This window comes from Ovis canadensis, chromosome 1 (genome assembly GCF_042477335.2).
Source record: "Ovis canadensis isolate MfBH-ARS-UI-01 breed Bighorn chromosome 1, ARS-UI_OviCan_v2, whole genome shotgun sequence".
Taxonomy (NCBI): Eukaryota; Metazoa; Chordata; class Mammalia; order Artiodactyla; family Bovidae; genus Ovis; species Ovis canadensis.
In genome coordinates, this window is record NC_091245.1 from 63,779,863 (window position 1) to 63,797,129 (window position 17,267).

General features: G+C 37.1%; 1 protein-coding gene across 5 annotated transcripts in view; it reads right to left on the reverse strand.

Annotated features, from left to right (window-relative positions):
- COL24A1 (collagen type XXIV alpha 1 chain) overlaps window positions 1-17,267 on the reverse strand; it is a 392,145-nt gene that overhangs the window by 65,891 nt on the left and 308,987 nt on the right. For all 5 annotated transcript variants that reach the window (XM_069596518.1, XM_069596489.1, XM_069596509.1 and 2 more), the window contains 4 exons: window positions 10,224-10,277; window positions 10,060-10,113; window positions 4,859-4,912; window positions 3,613-3,720 (listed from right to left, as the gene is read on the reverse strand). In XM_069596518.1, the coding sequence (XP_069452619.1) occupies window positions 3,613-3,720; window positions 4,859-4,912; window positions 10,060-10,113; window positions 10,224-10,277 (270 nt within the window). The remainder of the gene's footprint in view (window positions 1-3,612; window positions 3,721-4,858; window positions 4,913-10,059; window positions 10,114-10,223; window positions 10,278-17,267) is intronic.

A 17,267-nucleotide genomic window follows, 5' to 3' on the forward strand; every position in this document is an offset into this window, starting at 1 on the left:
AAAATAATATTCCACTGTATTAATATGTATATAACACATTTATCTGTTTCACTGTTGACACTCATGTGGGGTTGTTTGCATCTATTGATGACTGTGAGTAGAGTAGTGCTATTATGAACACTGGGAAAATTTCTGTTCAAGTTTCTGCTTTCAGTTCTTTGGGGTATACACCCAGGAGAGGAACTGTTGGATCATATGGTAATCCAATGTTTAATTTTTCAGGACCTGCATACTGTTTTCCACAGTGGCTACATCATTTTACATTCCTATTAGCAGTGCACAAGGCTTCCAATTTCTTTACAAACTTACCAACGATTTTCTTATTTTACAATTTTCTTTCTTTTTTTGTGGGGGGTGGGTAGGTAATAGCTATCTTAGTGGTAGTAATTTGCTGTTGTTCTTGTTGTTTAGTTGCTAAGTCAAGTCTGAGTCTTTGAGATCCCATGGACTATAGCCCACCAGGCTCCTCTGTCCATGGGATTTCCCAAGCAGGAATCCTGGAGTGGGTTGCCATTTCCTCCTCCAGGGGATCTTCCCAACCCAGAGGTCAAACTCACATCTCCTGTACTGGCAGGTGCTTTCTTTACCGCTGAGCCACCAGGGAAGCCCAAAGTGGTGTCTAATAGTGGTTTTGATTAGCATTGTCCCTAATGATTAGTGATGCTAAGCACCTTTCCTTGTGATTACAGGTCATTTGTGTATCTTATTTGAAGAAATATCCATTCAAGTCCTTTGCCAACTTGCTAGTTTTTGTGGGCCCTGAGGAAAAGTCTCTACAGCAGATTCAAGATGCCATGTAAATACCTTATTATTTGAATGTATGACTGAGCAGATCCAATAATATGAGAAGGGTCTGTAGCTGATAGAGATGCTATATGCACCCTTTGATAATGCCAATAAGAGAATCAGAGCTTATACCCATAAGGCTTTGTAGGTGAGTCATGCCTTCTTTGCCATATGTAATCTCCCATTTGGAAAGGAGTTCTGGATTTTGTCTAGTTGAAACTGAATTATCAAATAACTATGTGTCCTGAACTGCTCATTTTGATAGAGTGATATCTGATCCACTGAATCATAAAACTGCTGTGTACAGCAGCATTCACGTCTAAATAGAAATAGTATTGGGCCCTAGTAGTCCAAAAATCACAAATGAAATATGCAATCATGCAATTGAGACATCCATGATGCTTGTTCTACTGCTTTACTACTGCTTCTTCAGCCTTCTCAGAGAATTCTCTTAACCAGTTAGTAAGGGAGAAGAAAGCTCCAGCCTGTTTTATAGGTAAATCTGCACTGAATTTCACCATTATTTACAAGGAATTGCTGCTGCATTGAACTGTGAAAGACATCACTGAAAGAAACTCTTCCCAGTGGGCAGAGCTTGGGCAAACCCATATATATGGGCAATCCATATAGCCATGCTTGGTGTTTGTAACCAAAGAAGCCCTGTCAATATGCTCTGGAGTTCTAACTGAGTTTTGCAATAGCCCTGAGTGTGGCCTCAGCATCTGGCTTTAAGTCCACTTCATTCTGGTCTATCCTATATTGAGCTAGTGATGTTGTTTCATGCCTTAGCCTTCACCCACACTGTCAATAAAAGCAGTGTGCCAGATTCTAGAATATAACTTAGAATTAAAATGAAATCACTATCTTATTTGCATCGATTGTTTTCTGTATTAGCTTTCGCTCAGTCATTATCTTACTGTCCTTGAAGTATTATCCTATTGAAGAAGGATGTAATTAGAAAATGTCTGTTTTCATTCTAGAAACTAGCAGCAGATAATAGTCACGTGCCATATTGCTGTTTTTATGCAAGAGAAAATGGTTCATATTTTCTAAGTCCAAATCAGTGTATTCATTCAATTTCCCAATTTTCAATCCTTTCCAGGGGGACCTGCAGGTGTCACATATTGCCAGAAAGAAGTTTTCACAATGAAGTATGAAGTGACCTGATATAAAAAGTAATGGGTGACTTTGACCTGTCACTAGTGTCTGATAAATATCTTATATGCTGAATATCTGAAATTCCTATTAAACACATATACATAGGATACTGATCTGTATTATCCATATCTGGAATAAGTGTCTGGGTTAGTGGTATTTTAGTTAGAAAACAAATGAGTTCCTCTTCCTGTAATTAAATCAATCTATTTGCTATTATTAGTATTTACAACTCAGTTATTAGCCTTATAGATTACTGGGCACATCCACATACATACCACATCCATGATTAAACTTGTGTTCACAGCAAAATATATGACATATTTTGAAATGTGGTTTTCCTTGTTTCAACCCTCAAAATCTTATTCAAAGCAATAAAATAAGATTCATTATAACATTTTTTAGGTAAAACTTAAACAGAGACTCAGACCAACTCTTAAGCTTTTGATATTGTATTTTTTAAAATCCACAACCTCATTTTAAGACTATTACATGGTGAGCCTAGAATGTAGCGTCTAAATGAAGGCCCAGGGCATGAGCTCCCTTTAAGACTGAGATCTCAAATCAAAGTCCTCTTTTAACGAGACTGATGTTAATGGTAGAAGTTTATGAAGTACATATTTTAATTAAAAACATCAGCTTGACTTTCAGAGTTTTCTAGGCCTTAACCTGATGCTTTGATGTTCAGATACACTGTCTCCAAAACAAATAGAAACCAAGCTAAGCCTCCTTAAAAATATTCACCTTTCCAGATAGAATCTGGCTAGATACTTATTTCTTAAATAGTTAAATTTGCTGGTTATAATTCAATAGATTTTTTTAAACAAATGATATAATTCATTACAGTGAAAGAAGAATATTAATTTGGGTTTGGTTTTGGTACAGTGCCACGGTTCATATGAATAAACAACTAGGATGGATTTATTTAAGAAAAGAAAAACAGATTAATATATAACCATATCCAAATAGTAGAAAAGTAAAAGGATAAATTTTACTGGGTTTACTGGATTACTGAAATATGTGATTAATTATTCTCATATTTCAAGTGGAAGCACAACATGGGATAACAATAAATATCCAGATTATAATGACCTTAGGAAGGTAAAAGGGAAAATGGATAAATTAAGACAAAAGTATCATTTTAAGTTTCTGATCAAATAAATAAGATATAAATTTGCATAAAAATAAGAATATATCATTGCTCATTCCATCACCAATGGATGAACACAGAGAAAATATTGACATAATTCTTATAAAATAGTGTGGCTATAAAAGTAAAGGGAAAATGATTTTGGCAGAGCTTACCTTGAGTTATTGCTAAGCCTGAAATGTTCCAAAGGTGGCTTAAGACATTTGATGAACTCAAAACAGTCAGCTTGTATAGCCTTTAAAATATTACTTCTTTATGGTTCCTATTTACTAGTTTTTATATGTACTAAGAATGATATAAATTATTAATAATATGGGTTGTTATATATAAAATATCAACAGAATGCACTCATTGACATTCCCTGAAAATCATAAACACAATTCCAAAATAATTATTATAGCAATGATTGGCTTAATCAGAGCGAATGTCAAAGCTAAGAAAGACAGCCAAAATACCTATGATCTTGTAAAGAGAAACTTATGCATAAGAAATAAAGTGCAAAGAACATTCAATCTACTCACAGGAAGTCCATGTTTTCCTGGTAGCCCAATTTTTCCAGGGTTTCCTGAAATGCCTTCTGCTCCATGGTATCCTTGCATGCCTTTTGGCCCAGGTAGTCCTGGAAGTCCCTTGATAATTAAAAATCACTTGGATTATAGAGAGATGCTACACAGATATTTAAATGACAAATACTTTTATACTTATTAAGATAGGGGGTTACATTTTTAATACCCTGTCCCAGGACAAATTTTCCTATTTCCTGTATTCCTTAATAATTTACTATTTGGATACAACAGATCAGTCAACTGTACCCTAAACAAAATGCCAAGCTAATCAGCAATTTACTTGGTAACCTTTTCTGCTTTAGTGTACTTTTCTAGTATTTCTCATTGTGTCAGCCCATGGTTTATCCAGCTGTGGAGAAAAGATCAGCCATGTGCACCTGTCAGCATAGAATACAGGCTGACATTCATCATCTCTAAAATGTCATACTGTATTTTCCCCCAAGAAATAAATTAAGTCTCTTTAATTGCCACTTTGAATTAGATAAATATACGACTGAATAAAGGTCTGAACATTTTTGTTTCTATTCTTGAGGAACAAGATTTAATCTACAGGGATCTCTGATCTCAATGTGCTTATAATTTATATTCACTTCTTTACTTTTCTTGAACCAACACAGGCCGCTCAAATCAGGCTCTTGGCTAGGGGAGACCAGCAGGAAGCCTTTGCTAATAAGCTAGTCAACACATACTTGCCTGGCCAAAGAGGAAATGAATGGCTAAGGTAAAATTAAACTTTGTTTTATGATGAAAGGATTTGAAGTTGGTTTTTATTTTCCTAAGACTTTCTGTTCTATTTCCCAGGAAAATGAGAGGTCGAGTTCTCTCGCTAAAATCCAGGTCATGTCCTTTTAATCATGCTTGGAAATCTCTGACCTTTGTCACCATTCATTTAGTCAAGACTCCAAGTTCCCTGTTTTTCAGTGGCTCATCATCAGACAGTAGTAGCATGAATTCACAGACAGGTCTCCATACACTGGAAAATAACATCCTTCAACTGCAGTGACTTCTATTTCAACACCAAGCTTGGTTTTGAGCTAATGGTCATATTTTGTTCCCTCTGTGTTCCAGCACGGGTTTAAACATTTTTTAAAGACAATGATTTATCCAACACTTGTCATAATTGGCTCCAAACTATTCTGCTTGCTAAAGTTGCCAATTCTATTTAGAAAAATAATAAAGATGAAGACAGCCTGTTACTTACAGGAATCCCAGGTTTCCCAGAAGGACCAGGAGCTCCTTTTTTCCCTTTAGGACCCTAAAAATGTGAAGCACTGCTGTCAATTGATTGCAATAAACAGAAGGCATAGAAAAGAACTCTAAGACCTGGATGCTACAAGCTAGTCCTTACACTCACTAGTTGGTTATCATTGGGACTGCCATTTAACTTTTCTGGGAGTCATTTTTTCCATGTGTAAATGAGATAATTTGACTAGATAAACGATGAATTTCCACCTGGCCTCCACAAAGAACTATCCTTGGTGGCTCAGGATGGTAAAGAATCTGCCTGCAATGCAGGAGACCCGGGTTTGATCCCTGGGTCAGGAAGATCCCCTGGAGAAGGAAATGGCACCTCACTCCAGTATTCTTGCCTGGAAAATTCCATAGACGGAGGAGCTTGGTGGTCTACAGTCCATGGTGTCGCAGAGTCAGACATGACTAAGCAATTAACTGTCAAAGATTTATAAAAAGTGAAAGTGAAGTCACTTAGTCATGTCCAACTCTTTGCGACTCCATGGACTATAGCCCACCAGGCTCCTCTGTTCACAGAATTTTCCAGGCAAGAATACTGGAGTGGGTTGCCATTTCCTTCTCCAGGGAATTTTCCCGACCCAGAGATCGAACCCAGGTCTCCCACACTGCAGGCAGACGCTTTACCATCTGAGCCATGGGGAAGCCCCCATAGTTTTAAAAGAAACTGATTATTTAAACAAAAGTCCCCGCTTGTAGGCAAGGCCTTTGTCTCCCTATTGAAATTGGTTAAGTACCTATTTAATTAATGCAGTGAACATTCGCTGGGGCTTCCCCAGTGGCTTAGCGGTAAAGGATCCACTGCAACACAGGGGATGCAGGCTCAGTCCCTGGGCTGGGAAGATCCTCTGGAGAAGGAAATGCAACCCACTCCAGTATTCTTGCCTGGAAAATCCCATGGACAGAGGAGACTAGTGGACTACAGTGGATGGTGTTACAAAATAGTCAGACACGACTTTGCTATCTATTGGCAAAATAACAGCAACAAACATTCATTGACTATGAGGTATCAGGGACTTTGTTATGCATTGGAGATGCAAAATTAAAGCTCTTGTTCCCAAGGCAGGTAAAGCAGAGTGAGGGATATGAACCACTCACTTAAAATGTGCTATCTGGAAGTACAGAGAAGAACATACTTGTGAATCAAAGAAAAGATATTTATTTCTCACAGAGCTGCTTGTTTTTCAGTGTGTGAGATGTTTTAAATTATAATTGATTCAGCTGTAATGGTCTGCCAGGATAGTTAGAAATTTGCCATTATTCTTATACTATCCTAAAATTATCTTAAGAAGAAAAATGTGGAAGAGAGTGACCTAGTTCAGAAATTTTTAAAAAAGAAGCATATTGCCATTACCAGACATATTTTTCAGAAGTCAGAAGTTCTCAGAAACAAGATAACTTCACCAAAATGGGATGTTAAGTTACTAAAATCTGAAGATAGTTGTGCTAAAAAGTCAATTTGACAATAATAGCAAGATAAAAAATTTCAAAAGATGTTACATACTCTGAAAATGAGCTTAAATATTTTAAGGAAAGATCGTGTATGTGGTAACAGAGAAAAAGGGCTTTTCTGTAAGAAATAGAAATCCCATTTTGCTAGAATTTGATGAAAGGGAACTATATTAATCAAGGGTTATACCTCCAGGTTCAAAAGCTATTTTACTTGCTTCAAAAAGTCACTAATGTAAATTCCTCCTAAAGGTAAGAAAATGGGATAGTTGGTGAACTGGGTTTACTTGAAGTAAATACAATTTCTGGAACATATGATCTCTAGAATAAAATTTTCCCCATAATAAAATTAATGGGAAAAACTCTCTAAATCAAATGCAAGACATCTGAGTGGACAGAGTTAAAGGCAATCCATTGACTAAATTTCCATGAATTAGGTTTCTACCACAGGCCAGGAAGGGCACTCAGAACAGAAATTAAGTTCCATTACAAACAACATAAAGTTATACTTTTAGTGTACCTGAGTTTATGACTTAAGGTTCAGATATGCTATACATATATATATAAGTGCTTTATTCCAAACATTCCAATAACAAAATAAAAACAAAGACATTCATGTACCATCACAAATCAATTATGTTTTGGGGTAACTATTATGTTGGGAATTATTTCAGAACAGGGAAATATTGTACTCTAAAACCTACATATATGGGTCTATCATTATGAAAATTAGATCATTGTGAATATTAGTTATTAATACTTGGATAGGTATGAGGAAGTAGCTCCCAACAGAATAACACTAAAGGAAAATTATGGCTGTGCAGATTATTATTATTTTTTTGTGTGCAGATTATTTTTAAAGAATACTTTTGTCACTTTTAATGGTAAAATTGTGGCAGAAACCTACCTACTGAACATAAAGTGTATTGAAAATAACAAAATAGTCTCTGCTGTTTTTAGATGCTCAATTCATGAACAATTTCCTTATGACAATTATTGTCATCATAACTAATATGAAGTATGCCAGTTAGAGAAACCACAGACTTCCAATGGAGGTTTGAAATACATAAATGTCAACAAAGTGTAAAAGACTGGTATTTTTTTGAATTTGTGCATTAAAAAAAGCCTTGAATTTGGAATTGCTAGGTATTTTTATAACTAAATTAAGAGCCAAATATTACTAAATGTTAATCCTACACAGAGGTGGTCTGTTCAGTAGGAAATTAAAGACTGGGTCAAAGACAAAGAAAAAACAGGTGTTAGCAGGTGATTAATTGAGTTGGTGTCATAAAAAGGGAGAGAAATGTCACTCTTCCACCAATGCCCAAAATTCAAACATCATAAAGCCAGAAGCATTCTACAGTCTTTTCAAACAACTTACTCATATTATTTTATTTAAATTTAAGTATCTCATAAATCAAACAGACTTTCCTGTTCCCATAATAGGAAAGGTGAATGAATTCATATATAGTCTTTAGAGTATATGCAGAATTGTGCTCTTTTGTCTGCTTAGCTTTGAAAAATAGAATGACCCTCCTGAAATCAGATCCATTTGAAACAGCTTTCAATTCACTGGAATTGCACCACTTTACAGACTATGAAAGTAGGTAATCTAATTCTTTAGATAACAGAAAATTTTAAATGTGCCATTACTATACAAACACTCATTTGTTGTTTATTTAAATGAAGCTGAAAAATAGTCATCTGAATACTTTGCTAGTTCTAACTTTTTTAGAGAGGGTAGCTTTAAAATACAAACATAGACTTAGAGACGTAAGTAAGACTCATACTCTTTTTAACCAAGAAATTTCAACTCACTAAAATCTGGAATTTTGTTTTGGGAAGAAAATAAAATTTTGGCTTGAGTCTCTGTATTTGAAAGCCATTATGGGACAGTTCACTACATCTGCATTATGAAAGCCTCTAAAAATGTAGTGGTTTGCAATTGGTTTTCACTTGACTTGCTCCAGTTTTTTTCAATAGTTGTCCACAGTTTCATATCTGAAAGACTAATAAATGGTTAATTAATGGTTGGTTAAGTAAAATTAATATTTAATTTAATCTATAAAAGAAGGCATCTGTGTAATAATGGGAGTCAAGAAATAAAGTTTCTAATGTTGGTTTTGTTGTAACCAGTTTTGTGATCTTAGTAACTCATAATCTCTTTGGGACCTGAACTACTTCATTTGAAAGATGAGAGGGCTGTCCAGATGATTTTAAAGGGCCCTTTCCAAATCTAAAAAACACATTTAAAGCTTTATAGAAATAAGATGACGGCTATTCCACAGTATCCATCTGGCTATTCAAAGTGACCCTAGTGAGTAACACAGTCAGTGATATTCTGGTAACAACCGTTCCTATCTGAAATTGTATAAAGGTTTTTAGTGTAACCTCGGAATGTATGCCAGCATTGCCCATAGTGGGAAAAGAACTATTTCTCATGGATTATACAGAATTTAAACCATGGATCCTCAGCACTTTTCAGTTCTGATACCTGGGAACAGCTGACTATATAGGCTGGAGGTGCAGTGATCTAGTAAGAATATTTTATTTTCATTGGTATAATTTTAACAGATATGAAGAAACAGAAAAAAAAATTTCTTCTTTCTGAGATATGTCAAAAAGCAAAATGAAAACACCAAGAAAATGAAAGCACTGTAAAGGATTCAAAATTTTAGGATCAAACCTTGGGAAAGCATTTTCATCCTTAGCCATTTAAAACAAGCATAAGTAAGTCACATGAAAGCATTAGTAGTGTTCTAGGTTCACAGATTTTTCCATTGCTTTTTTCAATTTGGGTATTACAAATTCTAAGTGCATGAGACAGCTGTATTCTTTCTCCGCATTTTTTTAATAAGGCTGAATGAAAAATTGGATAGCAATGAACTGATGCTACAAATTACAGATCCAGTTGTTACTTAAGGTTGTGTGTGTGTGCTCAGTTGCTCAGTGGTGTCCAGCTCTTACGACTCCATGAACTGGAACCAGCCAGGCTGCTCTGTCCATGGGATTTTCTAGGCAAGAATACTAGAATGGGTTGCCATTTCCTTCTCCATATGTAAGGTTGAAGCAACATCTATTCTGATACAGGGAAGGAGATGGCTAAATTCAGTAATAACATATTTTTAGTTTGTCGATAATAAACTATGGGAAAAAACATCTTTTAAGCCAATTTTGACTCTGTGTCATATAATCCAATGATTTATACCCCTACTTTACTACAGCAACTATATAAGCATGACTGCTAAATTTTCTCTTGGCGATACTGGTTTTAAGGCTAGTTGTTATTTCTACCTGAAACCCCAAAGAAGGACAATTAGTTTGGGATAAGTCTAGGCAATTTTCTAAAAGCCAGAGTAGTCTGCTGGTAAAGGGAAATTTGGAGGGCAGTCAAAACACATAAATTAATCAATAATGATGCTTTAGCACAACCCACTCCAGTGTTCTTGCCTGGAGAATCCCAGGGATGGGGGAGCCTGGTGGCCTGCCATCTCTGGGATCGCACAGAGTCGGACACGACTGAAGCTACTTAGCAGCAGCAGCAGCAGCACAATTATTGACAAACACATTGTTTAGAGACCCATGGTGATTCTTGTTCTGAAAGGGTGAATGATCATTTAAGTTATAATGAACAGCAACTCCCTGTGTCTTTGCTTTCTCAAGCCAGCAATACATTTCAAATTGTCTTAAATGATTTCAACTTACTTCAGATCCTCTCTCTCCTTTTAGTCCTTGTTCACCCTGGTCACCTGGCTCACCCTTTAACAGGAATCAAAACAGAAATCACATATAAAGCAGAGACCAAATAAGATATGTTAACATTAATGTTTTTAAATGCCAGAGTTACAAAGAATGCTTTCAAAACATACTGGGGGCCCTTGCTGTCCAGTGGCACCTCTTGGTCCTGGTATACCCACATGGCCCTATGAAGAGAAAAGGATATATTATTAGAATACACAAAGAGGATAGAGTAGTATCACTTAAAGTGGAAGTGAAGTCGCTCAGTCATGTCTGACTCTTGGCAACGCCATGGACTGTAAACCCGCTACACTGCTCTGTCCGTGGGATTTTCCAGGCAAGAATACTGGAATGGGTTGCCATTTCCTTCTCCAAGTATCACTTAAAGTGGTAGCAGAATGTTGCAAATTTCAAATTAAATATTATAGAGATAATGATTCTCTCTTAGAAACAGTACAGAACATAATAGCCACTTGCATATAGTGATGACTGAGAAAGAGTATAGAGGTTTTTTCCATATGGGTTAATATAGGTCTGCCAAAAGATGTCTTTGCCCTAATCCTCAAAACCTGTGAATGGGATCTTATTTGGAGAAAAGGGTCTTTGCAGATATCATCAAGTTAAGTATTTTAGAAGGAGATTATCCTGGACTCTTTGTGACCCTCTGGATTGTAGCCCTCCAGGCCCTTCTGTCCATGGGATTATCCACGCAAGAATCCTGGAGTGGGTTGCCATTTCCTCCTCTAGGAGATCTTCCCAACCCAGGGATCAAACCTGTGTCTCTCATGTCTCCTGCATTAGCAGGTGGGTTCTTTACCGTAGCGCCACCTAGGAATTTCTCTGGATTATCCATGTGGGCCCCAAATCCACTGACAGGTTTCCTTGTAAGACACACAGAGAAAGACAAGGATACAAAGGAGAAGGTCATGTGAAGATGAGCAGAGGATGGAGTAATGCAGCCACAAGAGATGTTGTTAGCTACCAGAAGCTGGAAGAAGCAAGAAAGGTTCTTTCCTAGAGCCAGTGATGGGAGCCCAGCCCTGTTCATATCTTGCTGTTGGATTTCTGGCTTCCAGGATCACGAGAGAATAAATTTCTGTTGTTTTAAGCCACCTGGTTTGCGGTAATTTGTTACGGCAGGCTCAGGAAACTAACGCAGTAAATAACTAGTGAATAAAGAGTTTGAAAGCAAATGCCTTTTTTCAATCTTTTTTCCAGTGTCCTATGGTCTCCACTTTTACAAATGAAGGTCACAGCCATTTAGATAGTAAATTTACTGAGTTGAAGACTGGTAGTCGTTACTGCATATGCCAAGACATCAAGTGACTCTGACTCTAGCAATCTGTCATCAGCCCAGTTCTCCTAGAAAGGAATGCTGACCGACCACATATTTCAAGTGTGCACACAGAAACTAACAACAACCTAGGGGCATGTCAGGCAACAGTTACGCAGAAAGAATTCCACGTGTAATCTCTTTTATCCCCTTCCCCACTGTCCACTTCAGATTCCTTTCTTCCTGTGTATTACAGAAAGGATGCCAATAGGAAGGACAGTTATCAGGCTCATCTCCTTTCTGGGCTAAGAGAAGAAGGGATTACTTAAGGCTAATGATTTATTCTCCTGCAAGATCATTTGAAGTCTTTTTTGTTTGCATTCTGCAGCATAAATGTTTATGGTTTTAAGATTCAACTTCCTGATAAAGTAAACAAATCCTGTTTAAGGGAGAGAACAGTTGCAAGAGATAAAGGCTAATTTGGAAAGCTTTCTATAAATAGCACACAGTCATAACTAAAGAGAAAAGGATGACCACCAACAAACAACATGACTCTTACCAACAAAACATGACCAGGATCAGCAAGTAACAGAATCAGGTCAACCATGAGGGAGCTTCATTCATGTAAAAAGCCAGCTCAAGAGAGAAGCAATTGGTGAAAAGTTGGGGTTACAAAGTGAGCTAAGTGAGAGTAACCATACTGAGTCAACTATAAAACTCCAAACCATCATGGTCTATTATGGTTTTGTCACCGTTCTAGCTGCAGTTTTACAGAGACCTTTTTAGAATGATCATAGAAGAGCCAACTGTCTCTTATAGGTTTGTGATGTTTGGATGCAAACCTTAGGAAAGACTTGTCTACTAGGAGCTCCACTATAGGTCCTTTGGCTCTTTCCATCCCAATAAAAACTGACAAATTATTTTCTACAATGGTGAGAATTAAATATGCTGCAGTAAATATTATTATGAAGTTATGTGGGCAAGGTTACAGGAAGTGATTGATTTTTTTTTTCTGGTGATATTAGTAGTGGGAGGGGTTGGATGATCAAAGGGAGCCTGGAGAGGATTTTATATGGAAAGTGATGATTATATATGATGATGATTATAAAATCATAAGTGATGATTTTATATGGGAAGCTGAAGTTTAAAGGATGAGTTTTCCAGGTGGTAAAGAAAAAGGAAGGCATTCTGCAGAGGAATAGCATAGGAGAATGAATGGAGATTCATCTAACACAACATGTTAAGTGGAGAAGGGATTTAAAAGGGCTATGACTGTTGATAGTGAGTCTAGTTAGTGAGCTATTAAAAGAATTCAGGCAAAAAATGATGAAACCCTAAAGTAGGGCAAAGTGGATAGACTCCAGAGATACATAAAAGGTCAAAAGAAGTGGCCCATTGAAGCTGAGAGATGAGAGGATAGAGAAAGGGGAGAATGAGAAGGGAGAGGTGAGAGAAAAGAGAAAGCAAGAGAGACAGAGAGCGAAAAAGAGAAAGAGAGAGATAGAAAGAGGGAGGACTAGTTTACTAGACGCCTGGATGTCTGCTGGTACTATTCACTGAATTAAAGACATACAAAGAGGAGGATCAGATTTGGACTGGGACATGCTGAGTCTGAGGCACCTGTGATGATGTCTAGTAGCTATTTGGATGTGTATATCTAATGCTAAGGACTGAAGGCCAAATGAAGATAGGATTAGTAGTTATTTTATTGTATGCAAAAAATGCTATGGCCTTTGCCTAACCAAAGTAAAAAGGAGTTTAAGGTACATCATAATTTATTCAACTTATTTCTAGGGCTTTGTCCCATATAAGTTTAGATTGACTTAATCTTAGGTATTTATGTGTTTCTGCTCACACTTTTAAAACATGAATATTAACAGTATAGTGTTCTTATTCATAACATGTCCTCCGGCTCTCTATCAAGCCTCGAATTGATCTTGACATACATGATGTGTAGTTTTCTAGATGGCAAATATTTTACTATATCTGCTTTTATACTGACTAAATATTCTTGTTTTTAATATGTGATGTCCAGGGAGTCAAAGACTGTGTGTTAAGTGCTCCGTGTTATATTCAAGGCTCCTTCCTGGTCCATGGAAGACACTAAAATAAATGCTGAATGAGAAGAGATTTAATTATATGTAACACATAAACCCACTCCAGTGTTCTTGCCTGGAGAATCCCAGGGATGGGGGAGCCTGGTGGGCTGCCATCTATGGGGTCGCACAGAGTCAGACATGACTGAAGTGACTTAGCAGCAGCAGCAGCAGCAGCAGCAACACATAAAACATATCACATACAGCGATGACTAGTATATGTTTACTGATGATAATGAACAAGATACTTGACTTTTGTGATTCTCAGTTTCTTCAAGAGGAAAAAAAGAACAAAGGATGGTGATAAAGGTTTCAAAATGTTTTTCAGTTGTTCATAGCCAGATGAAAGCAAAGTATTCATTATCCATTCCATATTTTTTCTCCAACAGGAAAATCTTTAAGAATATTTGTGAATATAAAAGTGTTTTTAAAAGCTTGGTGATTATTCAACCATAAAAAGGAAAGAAGTACTGACGTATTTTACAGCATGGATGAATCTTGAGAATACTGTGTAAAGTGAAAGGAGCCAGACACAAAAGGCTATATATTGTACGATCCCAATTATATGAAAGATACAGAATAGATAATTTGGTAGAGGTAGAAAGCAGAGTATTGGTTTCCAGAGGTTGGGAGAAGTAGAATGACGGTTTAACAAGCACAGGGCTTCTGTTTTGGGGTGATGAAAATGTTCTAGGCAGTGTGTGATGATCGTATAATATTGCCGATATATTAAATGTCTCTAAATTGTATCATTTTAAAATGGCTAAAATGGTAAATTTTATGCTATGTGCATTTGAGCACAATTTTAAAAAGCTTATAATAATTCTGACCATCTGTTTACTAGAGTGAAATGGTCATGTCTACAATGCCCATATAGAAAAGCAATCATTTAAAAGTATCACGTAAGGGTATAACAGAATAATCTCACTCTGAATAAAGCATGGTTCCACTATTTGAATTGAACGTGTGCTTGCAAAAATGTGGCAGGGTACGAGTGTGGGTATTTCATGACTTAGAGATGTCTAAGCAATGAAGTTATTGTGACTGTCTGACACTAAAGGGCTTTTTCAAATAGATCCATCAACAAATGATAAAATGACTCTTAAAGTCTAAGAAACAAGATGGAATAAGACAAAGAAGAAAATGTATATCACATTTGGTGGTAAAACATCCATGACTGAAGACTTTATCAGCACTATATGGACTAAAGGAGAACCAGATTCTACAGCCATCCTAGTGAAAAACTTTCCTCTGATGAAGGATTTCTGAAGAATGCAGGGACTATCCAGAAAAACAGGGGCAGGATTTTTCTTCTCCCAGCCAGGTGAGGAAGAGATTCTTTCCCTTCTAACAGAATAATTAGCTGTTTGTTTGCCATGCTGATATAGCTACTGGTTGTAGTTCAGTTCGGTTCAGTTCAGTCACTCAGTTGTGTCCAACTGTTTGTGACCCCATGAATTGCAGCACACCAGGCCTCCCTGTCCATCACCAACTCCTGGAGTTCACTCAAACTCATGTCTATTGAGTCTGTGATGCCATCCAGCCATCTCATCCTCTGTCGTCCCCTTCTCCTCCTGCCCCCAAACCCTCCCAGCATCAGAGTCTTTTCCAATGAGTCAACTCTTCACATGAGGTGGCCAAAGTACTGGAGCTTCAGCTTTAGCATCATTCCTTCCAAAGAAATCCCAGGGCTGATCTCTTTCAGAATGGACTGGTTGGATCTCCTTGCAGTCCAAGGGACTCTCAAGAGTCTCCTCGAACACCACAGTTCAAAAGCATCAATTCTTCAGTGCTCAGCTTTCTTCACAGTCCAACTCTCACATCCATATATGGCTACTGGGAAAACCATAGCCTTGACTAGATGGACCTTTGTTGGCAAAGTAATATCTCTGAATTTTGAGTATGCTGTCTCAGTTCAGTTCAGTTCAGTTCAGTTGCTCAGTCGTGTCCGACTCTCTGCGACCCCATGAATCACAGCACACCAGGCCTCCCTGTTCATCACCATCTCCTGGAGTTCACTCAGACTCACGTCCATCAAGTCTGTGATGCCATCCAGCCATCTCATCCTCTGTCGTCCCCTTCTCCTCCTGCCCCCAATCCCTCCCAGCATCACAGTCTTTTCCAATGAGTCAACTCTTCACATGAGGTGGCCAAAGTACTGGAGTTTCAGCTTTAGCATCAGTCCTTCCAAAGAATACCCAGGACTGATCTCCTTCAGAATGGACTAGTTAGATCTCCTTGCAGTCCAAGGGACTCTCCAGAGTCTTCTCCAACACCACAGTTCAAAAGCATCAATTATTCGGCGCTCAGCCTTCTTCACAGTCCAACTCTCACATCCATACATGATCACAGGAAAAACCATAGCCTTTACTAGACAGACCTTAGTAGGCAAAGTATTGTCTCTGCTTTTCAATATGCTATCTAGGTTGGTCATAACTTTTCTTCCAAGGAGTAAGCGTCTTTTAATTTCATGGCTGCAGTCACCATCTGCAGTGATTCTGGAGCCCCCCCAAAATAAAATCTGACACTGTTTCCACTGTTTCCCCATCTATTTCTCATGAAGTGATGGGACCAGATGCCACGGTAGAAGTCAAAAGAAGACATTATAAGAACCCGATTTTCTGAAGAACGTGTAGAGAAGTTAGCACAGAAAAAGTCAAAGAAGTTTAAGAAGCTTCTCAAATTATGCTGAAAGCCGTGAGTTGGCAAAGAAAAGTTAATTTCAAGTAAAGGAGAAGGGGGCAACAGAGGATGAGATGGTTGGATGGCATCGTTGACTCAATGGACATGAGTTTGAGCAAACTCTGGGAGGTAGTGAAGGTCAGGGAAGCCCGGTGTGCTGCAGTCCATGGGGGTCTCAGACAGTTGGACATGATTTATGACCAAATAACAAAATATTATATACTATTATGTACAGGGCTTAACAGAGACATTGAACAAGAAAGAAAGAAGTCATATTTAAATTGAGGAGCTAAAATATCTACACATTAAAAACAATTAGCAAAAATGATAGTAGCACAGGATTTTAAAATATTTGTATTGAATGACTTCTATAACCAATAAATACTATAGGACTAGATTAGAGGGAAAGCTTGCTGCTAGACAGTAGAAAGGCGGTATGAATTAGATTATAAAGGGTAAACAGGATTTATGTAAGTAAAGATTATGTAATTTTGTGAGCAAGCAGACAATGTTGTAAGCAAAGGAAAAAGATAGGAGGTATAGGGAGAGAGTTAACAAATGACCATTTTATTTAGTATATGACATTATAAACAGAAATGGAAGAGATATAGGGCAGGAATACAGAACATCCTCAACACAGATATGCTAATAAATAATGACACTGAATAAATTCTCTCCATAGTCTAATATAATTTGAGCAATACAGCTTGTCTCTGAAAATCCTTTTAAGAATAAAAGAGGATAAGAATTGACATAAGAATATAATGGTGTTTAACCATTTGACAAGTCTTTAATGAATTTCTACTATATAGTAGGACATTTGTGTTCTAGAAATTGGGGATATAATGATGAAAAAATGACAGTCTTATTCTCATGGATATTATATTTTCTTAGGGGATGTAGACAATAAACAAAAAATGAATGTATAAAAAGGTGGTAAGATAATTTGGATAACATTAAATGTCATAAAATAAAGAGTAATAAGATATAAAGTGGTGGATAGAAAGGGCAGTTAGAGAAGCCCTCTCAAAAGTAACATTTCAGTTGAGATTTGAATGATGAGACAAAGGAGCAATGGAAGGAGATGAAGATAATTTTAGAAAGAAGGAACAGAAAATACAAAG